General features: G+C 41.1%; 1 protein-coding gene across 1 annotated transcript in view; it reads left to right on the top strand.

Annotated features, from left to right (window-relative positions):
* The window catches only part of GSDME (gasdermin E), a 38,911-nt gene extending 15,220 nt beyond the window's left edge, over window positions 1-23,691 (top strand). The window contains exons 7-10 of the mRNA XM_070729063.1: window positions 2,896-3,023; window positions 9,019-9,199; window positions 18,000-18,073; window positions 23,165-23,691. Coding sequence (XP_070585164.1) covers window positions 2,896-3,023; window positions 9,019-9,199; window positions 18,000-18,073; window positions 23,165-23,404 — 623 coding nt within the window. The 3' untranslated portion in view covers window positions 23,405-23,691. The remainder of the gene's footprint in view (window positions 1-2,895; window positions 3,024-9,018; window positions 9,200-17,999; window positions 18,074-23,164) is intronic.
* The last annotated feature ends 1 nt before the right edge of the window (window position 23,692 follows it).

The following is a 23,692-nucleotide window of genomic DNA, read 5'->3' as shown; positions in this document are numbered from 1 at the left end:
TTTCAGTTGCTGCTTTCCATACTTGCCCCTAGCTGCCCCAGTCTGATCAGTGGCATAATAATATTTCATCCCCCTGTTAAAATTTAATTTTAAAACAAATTATGTGTGGAATTAAGTAGAGATATAGACCATGGAAAATATAATGTAATGCTTATATATTGATAATATATATTTTATTTATGAATGAACCTTGTTCTCTGCCTTGAAGAACCCAAAAAAGCTAATTTTATACATAATAATAGTGGTTGGAAGGAAGGAAGATTGCTCATTTGGATGAATAGGAAGAAGTGATGATTCTCTACCCATTTTCTCTGTTGAAGGGCTCAGGCCAAGTCAACCAATATCATATACATACATACATACATACATACATACATACATACATACATACATACATATATACATACCATATTTTTTGGAGTATAAGACACACCTTTTTCCCCCCTAAAAGAGGGTGGAAATATTGATGTGTCTTATACAATGAATAGAGCCATTTTTACTGTCCCGAAGCTCACCCCCTGCCTGCAAATAGTTCTTGGTTTCAGGGGAATGGCAAAAATGCCTGTTTTTATGAAAAAATGGGCCATTTTTCACCTGTCCCCCCCCCCCCCCAAAAAAAAAACGTGTTGTCTGGGAAGCCTGCAGGGTACTCCTGGGTACTGGAGGATGGCAAAAATTGGGGCATTTTTGCTATCTCCCAGCACCCAGGAACTTCCTGCAGGCTTCTCAAACCCTTTGCAAACCCAATTTTTGGAAAACGTGGGCAAAAAACAAAATTTCACAAAAACGGTGCTGTTTTTGCCTTCTAATTACTTCAGCTAGCATCAGTGTTTCCTCTAATTTTTTGGGGGCGTGGGCGGAAAAGTATAGTATCTGACCGGCAGTCCCTTCGGGACTGGGCGGCACAGAAATAATAAGTAAATAAGTAAATAAGTAAATAAACAAATAAACAAACAAACAAAAAAACCACCCTGTTTTTGCCTCAGAGAATTTCAAAATAAAATACTGTACTGTGTGTCTATAACAGTGAGCTCATAATAGGGCAACTCTATCAATATCAAAATGCCACTTAAATAGTTGAGCTAGTTTCAAACTAGATTTTGATTTTCTTTCTCTCTTCCTTACTCCCATTCTTTTTCTTTCTCTTTTCCTTCCTCTCTTTTTTCTATCTGTTTCTCTCTCTTCCTCTCTCTCTCCTTCCCTCTCACTCTTTCCCTCTCGGCTTCTGGGCAGGTTTGGAAAACTCTGAGTTGATGATGATTTTTAAGTGAGCGATTGTTCACTGCTCAGCTTAGAGGGAACTATGGCTAGCATGACTGGAGCACAAGTCCACAAGTCTTAAAGCTGTCAGGTTGAAGTTTGTAAAAAGTTTACATGGTTGTAAAAAGTATACATGTTTGTAAAAAGTATTCTGCTACACTGGTATTTTAATAAAGAATATATTACTACACCATTTGGTTCAAAATACTTTTTTCCTTGTTTTCCATTTCTAAAGTATGTCTTATACTCCAGTGGGTCTTATACTTCAAAAAATACATATATATAAATATATACTGCGTATATTTATATATATAAGATTTAAACAAAAAACTTAATAAAACAGAGTTTAATTTTATATTTAATTTTATATTAAGTGTTGTACCACATGATTCTTGACAAATTTATCTTTTTCTTTTATGTGCACTGAGAGCATATGCACCAAGACAAATTCCTTGTGTGTCCAATCACACTTGGCCAATAAAAAATTATATTCTATCTATTCTATTCTATATTTAATGAATAATAATTTCTCTTTTAATTTATAGACATGAAAATTACATTGGCAATGCAATTTTAAACCTCAGTGCTTATTTCTAGAGCAGGGGCTCCCAACCTTTCCTAAACCTTCTCCCCTTGAACACTTCTGATATATTCTCGCAGCCCCTACAAAAGTAAATAATTACATGCATATATTTCTGCATATACACTGTAATTTTCAAACTTCTAAACCCAAGTTTTCGTACCCCTTGGCATATCGTCTCACCACCCTCAAGGAGTGAGAGCACCCCGGTTGGGTACTCCTGTCCTAGAGTGTTATACTTTGCATACTTTCCCAATACTTTTCCATGATATATAGACCATTTTAGTGATTTTACATATTGCAGACTATTCCAAATAATAATGTTTACAACTGCATGAAAGTGCAGGATTTTTTTAAAATTAACTGCTTCAAGACAGACAAATAGTGCTTGACTTATAATTGGGACCACAATTTTGTGAGTGAAGTGGCCATTAAAGTGAGATGTCACATAACAATCCTCACTCAAGCACAATTCAAGTATTCCCTATTGTAATTATTTAAAGTGGATGCAATCCAGGGGTAAGGAGTGCAAGCATGCCTCGGGAGGATAGGGAAGAGATAATGGAACTGTATCATACATTAAATCATAATAGGTTGGGGAGATATAATGAAACTGTATCAAACACTAATTTATATATGGTTTACTAACTAAAGCAAGATTGATTGGGTTCATATATGCTGGTCAAACAAGCCATTTTATGTCTGCATGAACCTAGCACGTGATAACATTCATACTATTATTGAAATATAGTTCATTGAAATTCTGATTTTCTCAGTTAATATTCTATATAAACAGATTTACCCTTTGATAAAATCAAGTCAGGATTAAAATGGTCAGTTTTGTTTAAAAAAATCCCTCCATAAAAAAGACAAATGAGTGTGATGCATTACACTCCCAACATGCATGCTTACACAAACGGACACATATAGACACAGAGAGAAACTAACACTATGTTTTAAATGAAATTACGGTATGTTTTATTCCAAATTGCTAGAATTAGCTTCTCCAACTTGATTCTACTTAATGATTAAATGTGTGCATAATACCTTTTCAGATGTCCTCCAATTAAAGACCCAGTTCCAACCTTTTATGAATTTAGAAGAAGAAAAGCAGAGATCTTTATACCAAATGGTCTGCGACCTTTTGCTTCATGAAGAAATGGTGATGCAACTAGAAAATGTGGTAATTTTTATTTCTCAATCATACATGCAATTTCTCTTTTTTAAAAGCTTGTTCTTTATGAAGAAAGGAACAGTTTTGTTTTGATTGTTCTAATAACTTGTATATTTCTAATTAAATATTTCTAATTGTTTTAATGATAGTTACTATCATTAAATCAGTGTTATCTTGATGATTAATAGATTGTCTCCAGAATGATCTATCTTTAATCTGATAAAGTATTCCAGAGGTGAAATTCAAAATTTCCCCCTACTGGTTCTATGGGTGTGACTTGGTAGGTGTGGCTATGTGGTCATGTGACTTAGTGGCTGTGACCAATTTAGCAGTCCATTTTGCCAGTTTAGCAGTCTATTAAACAATACACAGTAGCTTTTGATACTGCATGAAACTTTTGCTCTAAATTTTTTTTTTTTAATTGGGGTGAGAGATTGGGAATGCCTATGGAAATAAAGACATGCTTTCCTCAAGTCCCATGGCTACATTTAAAGAGCCACCAAATGTCCTTGGCGTTGGGAGATTCATTGGTGATGTGATAGTGATTGGATGTACGATGTTCACTGGTGCAGTAACTGGCGTTGGTAAATTGACAGATGTGGTGAGTGTTAATGGAGATCCATTAGGCTGGAGATCCTATCTGTGCTCAAAACATTGGCTGGGCTTCTCATATTCATTGTAGCAGCCACAAAGCGAGGAGTTGCTCCTTTGGCACAAGTGAATTTTGTCCCGTTTAACAACCTTTCTTGCCACAGTTGTTAAGTAAGTCACAACAGTTGTTAAGTAAATATATCAGAAGTTGCAAAAACTGATCACATGATCCTGGGACACTACAACTATCATAAATATTTACCAGTTGACAAGCATCTGAATTTTAATCATGTGACCATGAGGAAGCTGCAATGATTGTAAGTTGAAAACAGTCATTGTAACTTTGATAGGTCACTAAATGAACTGTTGTAAATTGAGGACTACCTGTATATGAAGAAGTTAATTCTGTTAATTTCAAGGAGTCTACTGCATTCGGCTTCCTTCTGAACATGTAATTTCCAGAATAACGTTATTGGCCTCATGAAATAGAAGGTGGAAACAGGGAGTGTAAGGAATGGTTGCTAAATTGAGGGCTACCTGTTTGGACTTCAACTCCATAATTCCCTAGTCTTCTTTTTGCTGGAGATCCCATGTCCAGTGTCAAGATGAAGAGACGAGACAGCATTTTATCAATAAAATTTTAATTTTGAATTATTCGCTTTGTGATCACAATCTTAAAACCAGACCTACAGTGTAAAGATATAGGCAGATTTCATGTAAGAAAAGTTACAATATTTGCTAGCTGCTAACCAATCTCCCTGAACCTAATACATATACCAGCTTAATAACAAGTTTCACAGAACACAGCAGGAATAAATTGACATAGACTATAGGTAGTCCTTGACTTGCAACCACTCCTTTAGTGACCATTCAAAGTTAGAACAACATTGAAAACATTGACTTATGACCATCATTCACACATTGCAACATCTCCATGGTCATGTGATCAAAATTCAGACACTTAGATACTGGCATATGTTTAAGACAGTTGCAGTGTTCCGGGGTCGTGTGATCACCTGTGATCTTTTTGGCAAGAAAGTCAATGGGGATTGCACTTGGGATTGCAACACAAACACACATCCCCCAAAATGCTCTTTGCAATAACAAGAGGAGCATCTGTGCTGTGATCCCGAAGAAAGGTCGGGATGCAATAAAATCCCCCTACCCCTTTTTCTGCCGATTGTTCTTTACTTGGGTTTGCAGCACAGACACACATCCCCGGACCAGATTATCTCAGGGACCGCCTTCTGCTGCACGAATCCCAGCGACCAGTTAGATCCCACATAGTGGGCCTTCTCCGGGTCCCGTCAACTAAACCAAGGTTCGACAAACCCAGGCGCCTGGTCGCCAGTGGCGCCTAGAAAATGTTGTCTGGCGCCTAGAAAATGTTGCCTGCTGTACTGTATGTGTATACAGCAGTGTTTTTCAACCGGTGTGCCGCGAGGTGGCTCCTGCAAGTGGGAGCTCCAGGGCTGAGGCTTCAGCCCTGGAGCTCCCACTTGCAGAAGCCGCCCCCCGGCTATTGCCCGCCGCCGCTACCCGCACACCCCAAAATACCCCCCCTGCGTGCCCTTTTCCATGGGCGCGCAGTTCCCATTCCCCTGCCTGCCTGGGGGGGGGCGGGGGCGGGGAGGCGCCGGCAGTAGAAGGCACTGCCCCCGCCCACCCGATCCGCTCCCTCTCCTCCTCTTCCGCTGAAAGAAACGCGCGGAAGCTGCCTGCTTGAGCCTGGCGTTGCTCCACCCCGCTTCTTCCTGCTTGTCATCTTCCGTTGCCAGGAAAGCCGGGTTTGTTTTCCGTGAAAGCAGCGCGCCTTTTAACACGCTGCTTTCCTGCACCAGCGACGTTTGGCTGCCGGGGGGGGGGGGAGGAGAAAATCCTCCCCCCCCAGGAGCAGCAAAAGCCTAAGCGGCGGGGTGCACCGTTTGCCTTCCGGCTCAGTCGCAGAGGCTTTTGCTGCTTGTGGAGGGGGGGGGGGTTTGGCGGTGCCGATGCCAAATGCTTTCCCTCCGTGGTGGGGGGTGCAGGGCAGGCGCAGTCAGCCCCAGGAGACAAAGATGGAATGAGAGAAAGGAAAGAGAGAGAAAGGGAGGGAGAGAAAGAAAAAGTGAGAGATAGAAAGGATAGAGAGAAAGGGAATGAGAGAAAGGAAAGAGAGAGAAAGAGAGGGGGAGAAGGAAAGAGTGAGAGATAGAAAGGATAGAGAGAAAGAGGGAATGGAAAGAGAGAGAAAGGGAGGGAGAGAAGGAAAGAGTGAGAGATAGAAAGGATAGAGAGAAAGAGGGAATGAGAGAAAGGAAAGAGAGAGAGAGAGAGAAAATAAGAGAGAGAGCAACAGAGAGAGAAAGAACAAGAGAGAGAAAGCATGAGAGAGAGAAAGAACAAGAGAGAGAGAGAAAATAAGAGAACAAGAGAGAGAAAAATAGCAAGAGAGAGAGAAAGCAAGACAGATAGGGAGAGGAAAGGAGAGTGAGAGAAATGAGAACAAAAAGGGGAGAAAAAAGGAGAAATGATAAAATGATTGAGGCAGAGAATGAGAGGAGAGAGAAACAAAAGAGAGAGAGAGAGAGGTGATTCTTGAAGCATATGGTAAAAAGCATCCAAATAATAAGAAACCCCCCCCCCAGCCCACACCTGTTTTTGAAAAGGATAAAAGAGAAAAAAAACCCAGCCCTCAACTGGTTTTGGAAATGGTTGGAGTGTGTATACATACACACACATAAGGGGGGGAGAGAGACAGGGATGGAAAAAGAGGAGAAGTGAGAGGGAGAAGGAATGAGGGAAAAAGGGAGGAAGAGAGAGAAATGAGAAACATGAGAGAGAAAAGGGGGAAAGACAGGAGAAGTACCCATAAATGAGACAGTGGTATAAATTTCAGGAGGGATGATTGATGATTGACTGTATTTATAAGGGGATGTTACATGGGATTGTATGTATGTATGTATGTATGTATGTATGTATGTATGTATGTATTTATTTATTATTTATTTATTTATTTATTAGATTTGTGTCATTTTGGTTGGTGGTGTGCCCCAGGATTTTGTAAATATAAAAAGTGTGCCGCGGCTCAAAAAAGGTTGAAAATCACTGGTATACAGTATATTTTTCCCGCCTTGTGTTTACGCCCAGAAATGGTACATCTTGGCTTCCGTAGCTCCGCCCATCAACCTCGGAGCGAGCTGCTTTCCCAGCGTCCCCTGCGCTTGCGTGCGTCTCTCCCTCCCCCCCTTGCCTCCATTCCGCCTCCTACTCGAACCCCTTCACTCCCCCCCACCGCACACAGACGCTCCGATCTTGGCCGCTCACCCGCCTTCGGAGAGAAGCGGAAGCCCCTCCCCTCCCGGCGTGAGGTTTTGTTCATTCCTCCTCCGGCCGCGTGCGCGGTGACTTCCGACCAGTAACCCCTCCTCCCCCCTCTCCCCCTCACCCGCGTCCCTGGCCCGGTCTCCCTTTCCTTCTTCTCTGTTTCGGTTTCTGACTAACGGTCTCCCCTCGGATCCCGACGGGAGTACAGCAGAGCCGGCTCGGCGGAGCCAGGCCTGCGCCGGGGGGGAGGGGGTGAAAGTGATGTCAGGTGGAGACTCGGCAAAAAACCAAGTTTGCTTAAAAAAAATTCTGGCTCCTAAATTTTTTGGCTGGCTCCTAGATTCTGAACAACTTTGTCGACCCCTGAACTAAACAATGTCATTTGGCGGGGCCCAGGGGAAGAGCCTTCTCTGTGGCGGCCCCGGCCCTCTGGAACCAACTCCCCCCGGAGATTAGAATTGCCCCCACCCTCCTCGCCTTTCGTAAGCTCCTTAAAACCCACCTCTGCCATCAGGCATGGGGGAACTGAGATACTCTTTCCCCCTAGGCCTTTACAATTTATGCATGGTATGTTTGCTTGTATGTATGATTAGTTTTACAATAAGGGGTTTTTAGTTGTTTTAGTATTGGATTTACATGCTGTTTTTTATTGTTGTTAGCCGCCCCGAGTCTACAGGGAGGGGCGGCATACAAATCCAATCAATCAATCAATCAATCAATCAATAAATCAATAAATAAATAAATAAAATGTTCATCCGAAGCCTTCAGCCTTGCAATCCTAGGAAGGGCGTCTGCTACGATCCCAAAGCAAGAACAAGTGTGTGTGTGTGTGTGTGTGTGTGTGTGTGTGTGTGTGTGTGTGTATGAGAGAGAGAGAGGTGGGGATTTGATTCAACCTCAGAGAGTTATCTGGGGCTGCCAGCAATGTTCTCTCTGTCATCGCCCCCCCCCAAACTCTCACACAACAGGTCCCCCAACCCTCCCAAGGTAGCCACACCCCTTCGCTAACTTACTTTCCAGCTCTGTTCCCCACTGTCACATACAGGGCAAGAAAAATAGTCTTTGGGACTACCTCACTATGGTAAAAAAAACAACCACGAGATTTTTTTTTTCATGAAAAGTTGGAAGTCTGAACTACCAGTATTTTTTTTTACTGTAGTCTTGAAGACTTCTTTTCTTGTTCTGAACTTGTAGCAGAGAATAGAGCTGGAAAGCAGTTTAGGAAGAGGTGAGCAGCCACTGGGCAGGTGTGGGCGGAGCCAACCAAGGGTGATTTTTACCAGCTCAGTGAACGGATTTAAATTGTCCTTACTGGCTCTTCTGAGCCAGTCCGAGCTACTTGAATTTCATCCTTGGAGTATTCCAAGTATTATTAAACCTGAATGCATGCACATTACAGTTAGTCGTCATGTTCTTCTCTTTTTCCCCACACTTCCTAGCATTATAGATTTAATGTTTAAAAGAGTCAGGTTTTTACATAATAATAAATCAGTGGAATTTTTATTGGTCTTGACTGATATGAGCATCCTTATTTTCTGGATCATAGCAAGTAGCATCACCTACCAACCTTGGATGATCTCAGAACAAGCTAAGCAGAGTTGCTTAACATTGCTTAACATTTGGATAGGAAACTGTCAATAATGTCCAAAGCTTCAAGATTCATTGAGAAGGGTTTTTTTAGAAAATGCAATGAAAAACCATTTCCATACTGTTGTGAAAGAAACAAATACAGTAGCACCTCTAGATACGAGCTGCTCTACATGCGAGTATTTCCAGATACGAGCTAGGAGGGGAGAGACATTTCTGTTCTACTCCTGAGCTGAAATTCGGGATACGAGCCGAGCGTCCACTAGGTGGCGCAAGAATCCTTGCTTTTGGTTAGAATCCTTGCTTTTGGTTATCTCGGAGGGGAAAAAAGTTATTTGTTCCAGAATACGAGTTGCCTCGAGATACAAGCTCCCTTATGGAACCAATTATGCTCGTATCTAGGGGTACTACTGTAGAGGTGTCGAGGCAATAGGAAGTCAAACTTGTTCTGATTAACTTTATTCAGAGTATGATTAAATCTGCCCTCTCTGTCTGTTTCCTTTGTATTTTCTTTTTGCAGTTTGACAGTATATGTACTGAGGGGAGTCCAAGTAACATAGCAATGGAGGAATTCAAGTCACCGGAGGAACCATGCTTAGAAAAATTTCTACAACTTGTGGGTGTACATTTACACAGCAAACAACAAATTCACAATAAGGAGCTTTTTCTAGCTACTCATTTCTTCCTCAGTGCTCTGGCAGGTAATAAATAAAAATAAATAAGCAAATGGTTTTCATCTAAAATTATTTTTTGTTCGGAGCAGGTAGGATTTGCTGTTTCAGATTTATTGTATTATGTACAGAGGGAAAACAATTTGTAAATTCAGTTTGTGAATGTAGAGTAAATCCTTGATGCATAAAGGAGTGCAGAACTAAATGCATGGTGCTTGGATGTCAACCCTTCAAGGTAGACCTGATTAGGAAATCAGAATTAAAGTTTATTGAGATAGCTATAATAACAAATTCTACTAAATCTGACTGCTTCTTCCTTCCTCTTATACAGGGTGCAATTATTTTTTTAAAGTAATTTATTGAACACATTTGCACAAACACTTAAAATTCTTCAAAGTACTGTCCTTGGGCCTCTACACATTTTTTCCAGTGACTCTGTCATGACCAGTACGCACCCTGGAAGGCATCTTCGGGGACCTCGCACAAGGTCTTTATCACGGCTGATTGGATCTCTTCTATTGACGAAAAACGCACCTTGCCACAATACACTACAAGTCTGCGAGTTCCTGGCCAAACACCAGGTGCCAACGCTGCCCTACACACACACACACACACACACGCCCACTATAGTCCTGACCTTGCCCCAACAGACATTTTTTTGTTCCCAGCCATGAAAGGAATCTGTTTTTCATCCATAGAAGAGATCAGCTGTGATCAAGACCTTGTGAGAGGTCCCTGAAGACGCCTTCCAGAGCGCATACCGGTCATGGCAGAGTCGCTGGAAAAAGTGTGTAGAGGCCCAAGGACAGTACTTTGAAGAATTTTAAGTGTTTGTGCAAATCTGTTCAATAAATTACTTTTTTTAAAAAAAATTGCATTACTTTTGGAACGCACCCTGTACCTCTTGTGAATCAGGGAGGAATCATTCTGAACGTGTTTCCAATATTTCCACAGAAATGCTTCTGTCCTCTTCACAGTATTTACATAAGGGTTTCCAAAAATTTGCTTCAAGGTCAGCTCCCTAGCTTTCTCATAGGAATTATTTAACCTTAATTGCCTTTAAATGATGGCTTTCTTATTTGGATTCACATGGCAAATATTATTTGCCTTATGTGCTAAGTTTATTTATTGCTACTAAGAAAGAAATAAAGGTTCAAGCTTTTATATCAGTAGTTTAAATTACAGTGCTTCCGAGCCTGTCTTAAAAGTAATACCTTGTTTCCCTGAAAATAAGACAAGGCCTTATATTTTTTGAACCCTGAAATATGGTATTGGCTTTATTATCGGGAGGGGGCTTATTATTTTGGGGGTGCAGTAGGCAGCAAGAGTGGGACTGGATGTCCCATGACCGCCACCTTCCATCCCTGTTCTTGGCGCCGGCCAAACGGCTGGCCCACCACCACTGCCTCATGGAGCAGGACTTTGCAAGGCTTGTTGTGCTGTTGCATGTACAAACTGCAGGACTGCTGCAAGCTTCATCATACTGGCACAGCTGGGGTCATGGCCCAATAAGCCTTGCAGAGTCCAGCTCCATGAGACAGCGGCGATGGCATGATGAGTCTCATAGAGACTCATTTCTAGCAGGGAGGAGATGTTAGGCCGTGAGATGCATATCCTACCTGACACTTGTAGCTCCATCACGTTCCTTGGCATTGTGTCCAGGGAAGCCCATTGTAAAAGAAAACCCCACGAGTTCAATCAAACTTCTCACACTCGCAAGAAGTTTTCTTTTACGACGGGCTTCTCTGGAAACGCGTGGGGAACTACAAGTTTTAGGTAGGACGTGTGTTTCACAGTGGGATGCAATTTGGGGAAGGCAGGTAGGGCAGGGTGTGCCGCTAGATGTGGGTCTTACTGGAGTTTGGCAGCTCTGTGATTTCTCTCGCCCAGTCTACTTAGGGGAAAAAAACCTTGTACGATACAGAAACTCTTCTTGTAAGACAGGGGTCTCCAAACTTTTTACCCAGGGGGCCAGTTCACTGTCCCTCAGACTGCTGGAGGGCCGGACTATAAAAAAAACCTATGAACAAATCCCTGTGCACACTGCACATACCTTATTTAAAGTAAAAAACAAAATGGGAACAAATACAATATTTAAAATAAAGAAGAAGCAATAAGTAATTAAGTAATTAATAATTAAGTAATAAAGTAATTTATACTTCTTTATTAACAAGTAAATTTAAACTTAAATCAACAAACTCCATTTCTCCTTCCTTCCTTCCCTCCCTCCTTCCTCTCCACTTCTCTCTTCCCTCTTCCTTTTCTCTCATTTGTTTCATTTTCCTCTCCCTCGTTCTTTCCCTCCATCATTTTCTCATTTTTCTCTTTCTCTCCCTCTCTCTCTCTTTCCATCTCTCCCTCTTCCTTTCTCTCTCCCTCTTTATCTCTGTACTGTTTTTATTATTGTTGTGAGCTGCCCCGAGTTTGTGGAGAGGGGCGGCATATAAATCCAATAAATCTAATCTAATCTCTCCCGTTCTCTTTCTTTCTCTCTCTCTTCTCTCTTTCTCTCACTCACTCTCATTCTAAATCTCCCTCTTTGTATCTCTCACACTTTCTCTCTCTCCCCCTCTCTCTATTTCTCCCTTTCTCTCTCTCCCTTCCTCTTCATTTCTCTTTCCCTCTCTATTTCTCCCTCTTATTATATTGATCGGTAAAATCTTGTGTGCTGCCGCGGGCCAGTTAAAAGACCTCAGCGGGCCGCATCCGGCCCACGGGCCGTAGTTTGGGGACCACTGTTGTAAGATGAGCATTAACAACTTCCCGTAGCAAGACATGTTTCTGTACTGTGCAAGCATCGATCCCTGCATCGCCTCCTCTCTGCGCAGGCAGCAGCATGTCTCAAAACACCGCCAGTCTGTTTAGTTCCAGTTCCAGCTCCAGCTATCACCATAGAGCAGAATGTGCTCTCAAAGAGCGGCTGCTGCCCTGCCTGAGGTTTGGAAGCCTATACATAAGTGTCTGTCACAGAAAGAAAGACTTCTGCTTTCCTTGCATGCAGCCAAAAGCAGAAGCAGCAGAAGTTTTTCTTTCTCTCCCCCAAACTCCAGCTTTGAGGCTTCCAAACCCAGCCAGGGCAGCACTACTCCGCCACTGCACACTTTCCGCTCTACAGTGATGGTCATTGGATGTTTCCCCTTCCTCCCTGCTCTTCTCCACTCCAATCTTCCCTCATTCCCCCCACCTGAGCACTGACTGATACCAACATGCATGGGAAGCCCCTCCACCTTGGGAATCATTAGACAAGATGGCGATTAAGCTGGACTCTTCCTGGGTAGGGGAGCCTTGCAGGACCCTTGCCTGCGCTCCCTTCCTCCTGCATGCTCCACAAGACACTTAGCAGCCATGCCAAGGCCAGTGCTCCCTGCCCATAGCTGAGCTTGCCCTGCAGGGAGGCAGCTGGGACCTCCATAGGTAGTGGCAGTGAGGACTGCAGCAACACCCACAGTGGTTCAGCCACCCCTGTCCAACAGAAGCAGCCAGCAATCAAACCCAAACTGACAGCCAAACGTCTAGCTGGGCATAGCAGCAGCCTGCAAGCAAATATTTTGGGTGGTAGTGGTGGTAACACACATGACAAGCAACCTTTTGGCTGAATGCTGCACGCAATAAATCTTTCTCCCCTTTCGTTCCAACAAGCTGTGCAGGAGCGATGAGTCTAATTTCTAGCGGAGTTTGGAAGAGAGAAATATTTCTTAAGTCTCATTTGTCCACTACCCCAATCCCGCTCCTCATCTGGCACTCCCTCTCGCCAGCTGAGATTGGCCGGGCAGATTCGGGGAGCTGAACGTGTTGCCACTGGCCATGAAGAGAACAACATGAGAAATGGGCTCTTTCTTAGCACCTCCTCTCTCTTCTTCTTCTCTTGAGTGGCAGCATGCGTCTGGCTCACTAAATCTGGCTTGCCGATCTCTGGACACATAGATGCCACTCAGGAGAAGAAGAAAGAGAAAAGGCGCTGTGAGAGAGCCCCTTACTTACGTTATTTTCCTGGCCAGCGGCAGCTCGTTCAAAAGTTTTTCCTTACATTTCAATGAGTTTCCTGCAGAGACCTGCTGAAAAAGAGAAGCAGTGAAGCTGCCAGATGCTGGTAAGATGCACGTCCAGCAGTCTGCCCCTTCGAATCCTCGGCCTCGCCTGCCACCTTCAAATTGTGCCCAAACATCTTACCAGCGTCTAGCAGCTTCCCTGCTTCTCTTTCTCAGAAGGTCTTTGCAAGGAAACGCCTTAAAATGTAAAGGAAAACCTATCGTGAGTGTGAAAAGTTGTTAATTGCTTGCACCCACGATACGTTTTCCTTTACATTTCAAGGAGTTTCCTTACAAAGACCTTCTGAGAAAGAGAAGCGGCAAGCTGCCAGAATCTGCTTAGATGTTCAGGCACAATTTGGGGGTGGCAGATGGGGCAGGGGATGTGTGTATGTAGTTGAGAAAGGGGGATTATTTTCATGGTGGGGCTTATTTCAATGCATGTCCTGAAAAGCCCTGTCAGGCTTATTATCAGGACATGTCTTATTTTGGGGGAAACGGTAATTTAGAAAGAAATTGAACTTGAGCAAAGGAAAAGAATGCTGACTAAATTGCCTATGTATTGCCTATTCATTTTACATTATATTTCTTAGATGCTTTTGTGATTCACCCTGGTTTTACAGATGCTTTGTATTTAATTTCTATCTTTTGATATCATACTAAGATCATATTTATCATTTCTTCATTCTGTGTTCAGATCACTGACTCCTGATTCAGTGATAAAATAAAGATTATATGCTTGGATCTTTTGTCTAGTGTCTTAGAACTAGTCACCAGTGTCAAAGAATTTAGATCCTACCATTATAGAAACCCTACTTTCCCCAAGAATGACATTCATATATTTGCAAAGATTTTGTTATTATATTTATTCCCTCTGTTGGATTTAACGCCACAGACTTTACATTGCAATGATTTATTTTAAATCCTACTTGGAGCCCAGCTTAATACATTGTTTGTGAATCATTGCTCTAAATAGCCTTTGATGTCATGGAGGGAGAAAACACGGAGAAAACTTTCTCAGTGTTGAAGTATCAATCTTCTTGTGATCAATCAGATTTGATCCATGAAGTTCTTTGAAATAAAACTGCATTTTTTATAATCTCAGATTATTTATGTTGTTGAACATTTTTAATTTCATATTTTTTTCTTTGGTATGTCGATTACACTGTTGTGTTGATCCTATACATAAGTGTCTTTCACTTATTCTTTTCTCTACCCATCCAGTGGGTACTAAGAATCCTAAGAATCACTCAGTATTACAGGAGAAAAAATGTTTCTATTATTTTTACTTTAAAATATCTGAAAGTTCTTTTTCTGGTCCTCTGTTAATCTCTTACCTGTTCTTGGAGTCTTCATCATTTACATATTCATTAGTGTCTCTATATCATTCACACTAGTGGTAGGATTCAAATTTTGTTATTACGGGTTCTTTAGGTGGCTTGGTGGATGTGGCGTGACTTGGTGGGCATGGCAGAGGAAGGATACTATAAAATCTTCATTCCCTCCCCACTTCAGGGAAAGGTTATTGCAAAATCCCCATTTCCTCCAGATCAGCTGGGACTCAGGAGGCAGAGAATAGATGTGGGCAGGGCCAGTCAAAAGTGGTATTTACTGGTTCTCCAAACTATTCAACATTTCTGCTACCGATTCTCCTGAACTGCTCAGAACCTGTTGAAACCCACCTCAGTTCTCTCATATCTTCAACAGGCCTTTCACTTCATCTAAAAAATCTATATGATGTTGAGCTTGAACATCTTGTTTAATTCAAAATATCCAGGCTCTTCTTCATACCATAAACACTCTGCACGTGTAGTTTTAACTTATGACTGGTTGCCTCATTTAAAGTTTGAACAACTTACTTAAAGGATACTAAAACCCATATTCAAGATTCCAACAGCTGGATGGCATATTGATATTGATGGCTGTTAGCAACATCCTGCATTCATTTGATCAAGTTTTATCATGTGATGGTGAGAATTGTTATTTACCGGTACTCTCAGTTTTCAGCAAAATTAACTCATACTGAACCACAGGTTTGCTTGACAACTGTGGTGTATGCTTACTGACCACCAGAAAATTAATAAAATCAGGTCAGTCACATCTTGTTTTTTAACCATTACAAGTTATGTCTTTATGGTCATAACCCGAGAACTACCTGTATTCTTTATCAATGATGCTATCCATCCATTTAACAAAGATATGAAATCTTTATTTTTGAGATAGTTTTTATTTTCTATTCTATTCATGTTTTTTGAATATATGTTGAAGTTGTCTTCTCAGTCTTATCATTTCTAACTAAATCATATCTTACAACATGCTTGTCAAACTTTTTAAAATGAATTGTAGATTGTCTGAACAATAGTAATTTAACCCTGCTGTTCTGTTCGGGTCTGTGAGACCCGAAATCAAGGTTTGAGACCCTGTAAAAAATTTTCCCTGCATATCTGAAACTTGAAATTTCATGACTTTTCATCATTTCAGGGGTTCTCTCTATGAGAATTTTTTTGGGGGGGTGGGAGGTTTCTTTCTTGCTGAAAAAAAAAAACTCCCTAATGTTATGTTCCCGGGTCACCCTGACCCGGACCGAAAACTCTTCATTTGCAGTGCTTATGTTTGGTCTTTTTGAAAGCTTTTTTCACTTGGAAAGTAGTCTGAACATTTCTTCACACAATGGAATGAAAATTGAACTGAAAAAATTAATCCTTATTGGTTTATTTTGCCCATAAATGTGCCTCCCCCCCCCGTTTTTGTGAAAGTTTTTTCAATTTATGGATAGTTTTGCTTGCAAAATGCAGTCTATTTTACTGGAGTTGGTGTGGGAATGGTACCTTGAACATTTCTGAATATAAGAAAAATATAAAGGAACTGAAAAAAATGATTCTTACTGTTTTTTTAACATCAGAAATAAGGCCTCCCCCCCCCCCCCTGGCTGCTTGCAACAATTTTCACTTTTTATTTTTTTATGCTCCAAATCCGAAATATTCTTTAAAATCTTACACATTCATTTACTCAATTTAACAATGCTGATCATCAAAAAAATATTTGTGGGGGTGGGGGAAAAAATTTTTTCTTGGCAAAAAAAAAGTCACATTTACTCTGTTCGGGTCATATAGACCCGGATCAAAATGATTTTTTTTAGGTACTTGAATTTGGTCTTTTTGAAAACTTTTTCCACTGGAAAACTAGTTTGAACATTTATGAACATAATGATATGAAAATTGAACTGGAAAAATTGAGACTTATATTTTTATTTTGATCAAAAAGCCCCTCCCCCCATCCTTTTTGAATTTCGTGTCAATTTATATTTTTTAAGGCTACAAATCCCTAAGGAATTTTCCCCCAAAAGGTTTGATATACTAAATTGAACAATCCTGAACATAAGAAAAATATAAATGAACTGAAAAAAATGACTCTTATTGGTTTATTGTTTTATACTCGAGTATAAGCCTACTCGAGTATAAGCCTATTTGAGTATAAGCATGGGGGCCCATTTATGAGCAAAATAAACCAATAAGGATCATTTTTTCAGTTTAATTTTCATATCATTATGTTCAGAAAGGTTCAAGCTACCAATCCCACACCAAAATAGAATAGTAAAATAGAATGCATTTTGCAGGCAAAATTATCAATAAACTCAAAAGTTTTGATATACTAAATTGAACAATCCTAAACATAAGAAAAATAGAAATGAACTGAAAAAAAATGATTCTTATTGGTTTATTTTTGAATATAAGACCATATCATTTTATACTCGAGTATAAGCCTACTCGAGTATAAGCCTATTTGAGTATAAGCATGGGGGCCCATTTATGAGCAAAATAAACCAATAAGGATTAATTTTCTCAGTTCAATTTTCATATCATTGTGTGCAGAAATGTTCAAGCTACCAATCCCACACCAACTTTAGTAAAATAGAATGGATTTTGCAAGCAAAACTATCCATAAATTGAAAAAACTTTCACAAAAACGGGGGGGGAGGCACATTTATGTGCAAAATAAACCAATAAGGATTAATTTTTTCAGTTCAATTTTCATTCCATTGTGTGCAGAAATGTTCAAAAATGTTTCCAGGTGAAAAAAGCTTTCAAAAAGACCAAACATAAGCACTGCAAATGAAGAGTTTTCGGTCCGGGTCAGGGTGACCCGGGAACATAACATTAGGAACTTTTTTCGAACAGAACAGCAGGGTTAAAGGCAAGATTCAATTGTGAGGTGCATCAAACTATGTTATTTTCAGCCTGACAATATAGATTCTCAAGATATTCTCTTTTAGGAACAACATAAATTGTTCTGTTTTGGCAGATTCTATGTGGATTTGGAGAACATACAGTAGAACCCCGACTTACAAGACTAATTGGTTCCGGAAGGAGGCTCGTAAGTCGGAACGCTCGTATGACGAAACATTGTTTCCCATAGGAAACAATGTAAAGTCAATTAATCCGTGCAACAACAAAAAAACCCGCTGCCGCCGAACGCGGAAGTTAGCGTTCGGCTTCAGGAGACAGCTGCGAAGCGGCGCGGGTGTTTTAAAACGTCGCAGCCGGCCTGGGGGGCTCGGGGGGGTGCTGGCATCATATCCCGAATGTGAGCTCGGGAGGCGAACAAAAATGTCGCTCCCCTCCCAGCTCTTATCTCGAGTAGCTCGTAAGTAGAGCTGCTCGTATGTCGAGGTTCCACTGTACTGCCCTACTTTCTTGAGTTTATTCAGTAAGATTTTAGATGCCCATGACTCAGTGCTCAGCAGGAATTATTCTTTCATATTTTTAAAAGTTTTTTGACTGCCTTTTATTTCCCTTCTTCAGAACTGTCAAGTTATTCCCTATGGCTGCTGCTAGCCTGCCGTGACCTCCAGCTTGTCCCTACCCTGTGTTCCTTGGTAAGTCCTATCAATTTAAGTTGGAAATGTGTTAACAATAGAATAAATTCTAGCAGCTGATTCTTAGTAGCATTTATTCATGGCAATATCTCTTCCAGCCATTATAGAATATATATTCCATTCATCTTAAGAATTAGCTACCCTGTTTCCCCGATAGTAAGACACCCCAGATTGTAAGACGTATCGGGGGTCTCAGGGGGGGTCGGCTAATATAAGCCGTACCCCGAAAGTAAGACATATGTCTTACTTTCGGAGAAACACGGGGGTATTGCCGGGGGGGGAGCCCGATGACGTCGCTTCCAAGCTCCCCGCGTGCCCCTCGCCTCGCCGCAGCGCCACCGCCTCTTCCCCGGCTTGGCAAAGCGAAGGACGGCGCTGGTCCGAAGCGAGCCGAGCGGGCAGCGGCTTGCAGCAAAGGCGCTCGTCCCAGCAACCGAGTCCTGCCGAGGCTCGGCTGCAAGCGGCCAGCGAGGCCAACCGGCTCCGAGGCGAGCGGCTGGAGCTGCGCCCTCCTTCGCCTCGCCGCGGCGCCACCGCCTCTTCCCCGGCTTGGCAAAGCAAAGGACGGCGCTGGTCCAAAGCGAGCCGAGCGGGCGGCGGATTGCAGCGAAGGCGCTCGTCCCAGCAACCGAGTCCTGCCGAGGCTCGGCTGCAAGCGGCCAGCGAGGCCGACCGGCTCCGAGGCGAGCGGCCGGAGCTGCGCCCTCCTTCACCCGCCTCCTTTCTGGCAGGCAGGTGGGGCTGCCCAACTGCGCAGAGCGGCTCCTCCCCTCCAGACACACGCTTCCCCGACACGCGTCTGCGGCTCCACGCGTGCACGCCGCTTGGAGCCCTGAGGTTGAACTTGGAAAAGGGCTCACGAGGCTCCTGTCCCGCGCCTGCCTTTCTGGACTCTGGGGAGATGCCTTCGGGAACGCGACCCTTTCAATTTTTTTCCAATGTAAGACATACCCCGAAAGTAAGACGTAGTGGGGCTTTTGGGGGTAAAAAGAAAGTAAGACACTGTCTTACTTTCGGGAAAACACGGTAGCACAAAATGGGAATTGCATTTTAATGTCATATGCATTATTCTTCAATTCATAGCAGGAAAGATAAGAAAAATCAGTACAAAACTGAATAAAAAGTAATCACTGATTTTATAAGCATTTTGTCTTCTTCAAATAATATTCTGATACCTGAAAAACACTTGTCAACATTTGGTCTGTTTCTATGCTAAAAACAACACATTTTTCCAAATGACATAGATTTTTTTTCACATTCAAATTCTTTATTACTACAGATTATGACTCAGATTAAATAAAGCTTAATAAAACCTAAACAATGCAACCTATGATACAGAACTTAATAAATAATGCATAGAAATTCCAAACATTCCATTAAACAAGTCAGTAGGAATTAACAATTATTTAATAAATTTATTTAAACTAGATTTTTTTTTTGTTCATTTGTTGCTATCACCTTTTATTCCTCCATTCTAGTTTATCTTCTCTTATTGGAAATAGATTGTGATCTTTTGTATACAAGTACTTGTAATTCCCACCCACCTTCCTTAAGAATGTGGTCCTTTAGTTTCTATTGTTACTTATCTACCACTCTCTTTTGAAATACATGAGAAAATAATAAAGGAGGGATAAAACCAGTTTCAATTGCAAGAAGTCATGACAATATCTTGCATGCTGACTATTGGCAGGAATTTGTTCAGCAATACTTCGATGTAGATAGGTTTTTCTGTCACCTTTTGGAAGTTATGAATTGTTATTTCTGCTTTTGCTTGCACATTTTAATGCTTTAATACTTTATTGTTAATGGGTGGTTTTGCTATAATTATGCTCTTCTGCTGGGATCTGCTGGGAAAATAAATTTTCATTAATTTATTTTAATACAGCATCATAAATACTCATCTAAATGATTATAATTTTTTTAAAAAAAATCAGTATCTGGCCTATTCTGCAGCAGCGGTAGTTTGATAGAATTACTCCCTTGAAGCCAAAGGACCATCTGATTCAAAGTGTGTGTAATTTCACAGTGCTGCACAGATAGAATAGTTTTTCTATTGCTTCTGGAATGCTACAAATAAAAAACAATGTTGTGCTAAGATAAGAGGTACAATGGTATTAGGATGGTCTCTGTCAATGACTTAATTATTTAATTGGATTGAACTCCATGTCTATAAGAGTTCTTTTGGAGAGCCAAGCCTAGCATTGTTTCCATTCATTTCCCCTTTTTTTTAAAGTAAAGCTGCACAGGATCTTAACTTTGGTCTGTCTTGTGTTAACGGAGAATGCTATCCTACCTATCCAATTTTGAAACACAACTTTTATTAAAAACGTAAAAGTTATATAGTTGTGACACACTTTGACTTCTCAGTAATGATTGAAATGAGTGATGCATATCTTGCTAAAGCATTTAGTGTTTTTTAAGAAGAGTTTATAATACTGTTCTAATATACATCTTATAATATCAATATTGATATATGTTGTATACTGTTCTGTGGCATTCAGTCTCATTGTATTAGATAGCCTCTACTCACATGCAGATTTCTCAGCTCGATCAAAGTGAATATAATACTGATTAAAGGGGCCCCACTTGGAAGGAACCAAGTTTGTCAACTAGTAGTGGCAATCTTCCTGGCACTTCAAAGAACTTGGCAATTGGAAGCAGCAAACATTATCAAAGATACAGTGTTCCTTCGATTTTCGCGGGTTCGAACTTCGCGAAAAGTCTATACCACGGTGTTTCAAAAATATTAATTAAAAACTACTTTGTGGTTTTTCCCCCTATACCACGGTTTTTCCTGCCTGATGGCGTCATATATCATCACCAAACTTTCATCCACCTTTAATAAATATTTTTTTAATAAACTTTAATAAAGAAACATGGTGAGTAATAATCTAAAAGGTTGCTAAGGGAATGGGAAATTGCAATTTAGGGGTTTAAAGTGTTAAGGGATGGCTTGTGATACTGTTCATAGCCAAAAATAGTGTACTGTATTTACTTCCGCATCTATACTTCGCGGAAATTCAACTTTCGCGGGTGGTCTCGGAACGCATCCCCCGCGGAAATCAAGGGAACACTGTAGTTCTATATCATTTTTTTCTCAATATCATTATCGTACCAAGCCTGGACACTCACAGAAAGCAAGGCTACAAAATAAGTACTTGCTTCTTTAGCTTTTAAAGAACATTTTAAAGATCCTGGGCATTTTTAGCATTGCTTTGATGGTTTACTAGAGATACTAGTTGAGATATCAGGCTTTTGCTAGACAATTTGGAGACTAATAGACTGTTCTTTCCTCTGTTTCAAAAGCCATTATGATGAAACCTTAGAGATACCTAGTTGAACCTTGACAGGATTGTCATCTTGGAGTTCTACATTCCATCTGATACCATGCTGCCAAAAATGAATCATCTAGACATTAGATAACCTGTGGACAGTTCCCCCTAAATGGAACCACAAAGCAGGTTCATTTGAATCTATTCTCAAATCATGCCACTTCAGATCTCAAATCTGAACAGAATCAAGATTTTTGCTGATTTGTGCAGCCCTCAAACATCCAGATATGTAACAATAGACATGCTGTTCCTTTTCACAATAAATTGGATTATATAGTGTCTGAAAAGGAAAGTGGAATAGAAACCTAAAAACATTTAAAGCCTGAGATTTTAAAAAAGGACAAAGAATTAAATGCGTTGACAGTTTTGAGATCATTAGCAGTACAGTAGTACCTCATGATACGAACCCCTCGTCATATGAACTTTTCAAGATACGAACCCGCGGTTCGGAATTTTTTTGCCTCTTCTTATGAACTTTTTTTGCCTTATGAACCCACCGCCGTGAACGCCAAACCCGGAAGTTTGGCAAAGGTTCGGGCTCAGGAGAATGCCGAGAAGCGCCGCCGCCCATCTGTCACCTTCCAAAACAGCTGGGGGACTTCTCAGCGTTCTCCCAAACCCGAACACCGAACCTGAACATTTACCGAACTTCCAGGAGTCCACGTTTCGGCTGGCCAGGAAGGATGTCTCCGTGACGTCAAAGCTCCGCCGCTGGAATTCCCTATTGGGATTCCCCACCTCCGTTTGAGCCTCCCGACTGGCCAACAGCTCCACACTCTTCTGCAAAGGTGACAGCTGGGCGGTGGGGCTTCTTGGCGTTCTCCCGAATGCCGAACCCGAATTTTTGCCGAACTTCCGGTTCGGCATTCGGGAGAACAGCGAGAAGCCCCCCGGCTGTTTCGGAAGGTGACAGCCGGGCAGCGGTGCTTCTCGGCGTTCTCCCGAACCTGAACCTGAACTTTTGCCGAACTTCTGGGTTCAGCATTCGGGAGAACATCAAGAAGCGTCCGGCTGTTTCAAAAGGTGACAGCCGGGCAGCGGCGCCCAGCGGAGCGCCGTTTTTACAATTTTTTTTTGCTTGCACACATTAATCGGTTTTACATTGTTTCCTATGGGAAACATTGTTTCGTCTTATGAACTTTTCACCTTACAAACCTCCTCCTGGAATCAATTAAGTTCATAAGACGAGGTATCACTGTACTTTACATTTCCTCAATCTACCCTGAGAGGTTGCTTGGAAATGTATCTTATGAAATTCTTATGAGAAAAGTATCTGCACAGATGGTGTCATTATTGAAGAGACTGTTGCACAGAGCTTTGGCTCGAATAGCAGATGAGTATTTTTATTTATTTTATTTCATTTATATTTCCAATCAACTATCCTCCTTTTGATTCTGGCAAAAGGCTTTAGGTAATCAGCAAAGTTGCCCAGAGAATGAGCATTTGGATTTGGCCTTCCAATCTAATGTAGCATACTTTTACAATTACATTGCATTGATACTCTAATTTGTTGCATCATTAAGAATGTGCAAAAACTACTGTTCCTGAAGAATAATCTCTTGAAGATTATTTTCTGGAAAACTCTTAGGCAGTTCCAATGGCCAGATTGATGTCATTTGAAATTAAAATTCCAGTGTTTTTCAGATGTTTCATTCCCAGATTAGTGAGCTTTACATGTAAAAAAAAAATTGCCTTCATTATTTCAAAATTGTGCTATTGTGGAAATGCTTTTAATCAATGTTTTTCTGTCTCTCATCAGCCAAATATGACCTCAGAAGATGGTACAGTGACACTTGCAGATCCCTTACTGTCTCCACTTGCTGACCCAGGAAAGTTTCGGATAGCACAGAGGCTATTCGCTTTATCAAACATTAATCTTGAAATGACGGAATCTTCCATCAAAGCTGCAACCATGAAAAAATCCAATTTTTCCCCAATCATTCTATATATAGCATTGAATGGTCTCTATGCATTAGGCTATGAAAAAGACAAGAACTGATGGAACTGTTTGGATAGTTTAATACTACAAGTGTCTCTGTTTAATGCCTCTTAGTAATGAACTCACTAGATTTGTGTCCATGCAATTGGAATATCTGCCGATGAGCTGGGTTGGAGCAAGACGAATACTGAAATTAATTATATGAATGAAAAGATTCAAAGATAAAAAAAAGTCATGCAGGGATACTTGGTGAGATGTTTGACACTCCTGTATTATTTTAAAGTTTAGAAATATTATATATCTTTACTTTTCAGCCATTTATTCAGCAACTTTTCAAAGTTACAACTG

Source organism: Erythrolamprus reginae, chromosome Z (assembly GCF_031021105.1).
Source record: "Erythrolamprus reginae isolate rEryReg1 chromosome Z, rEryReg1.hap1, whole genome shotgun sequence".
In the NCBI taxonomy this organism is placed as follows: Eukaryota; Metazoa; Chordata; class Lepidosauria; order Squamata; family Dipsadidae; genus Erythrolamprus; species Erythrolamprus reginae.
The sequence above is the reverse complement of the archived record's forward strand: the minus strand, read 5'-3'. Positions and strand labels throughout refer to the sequence as shown.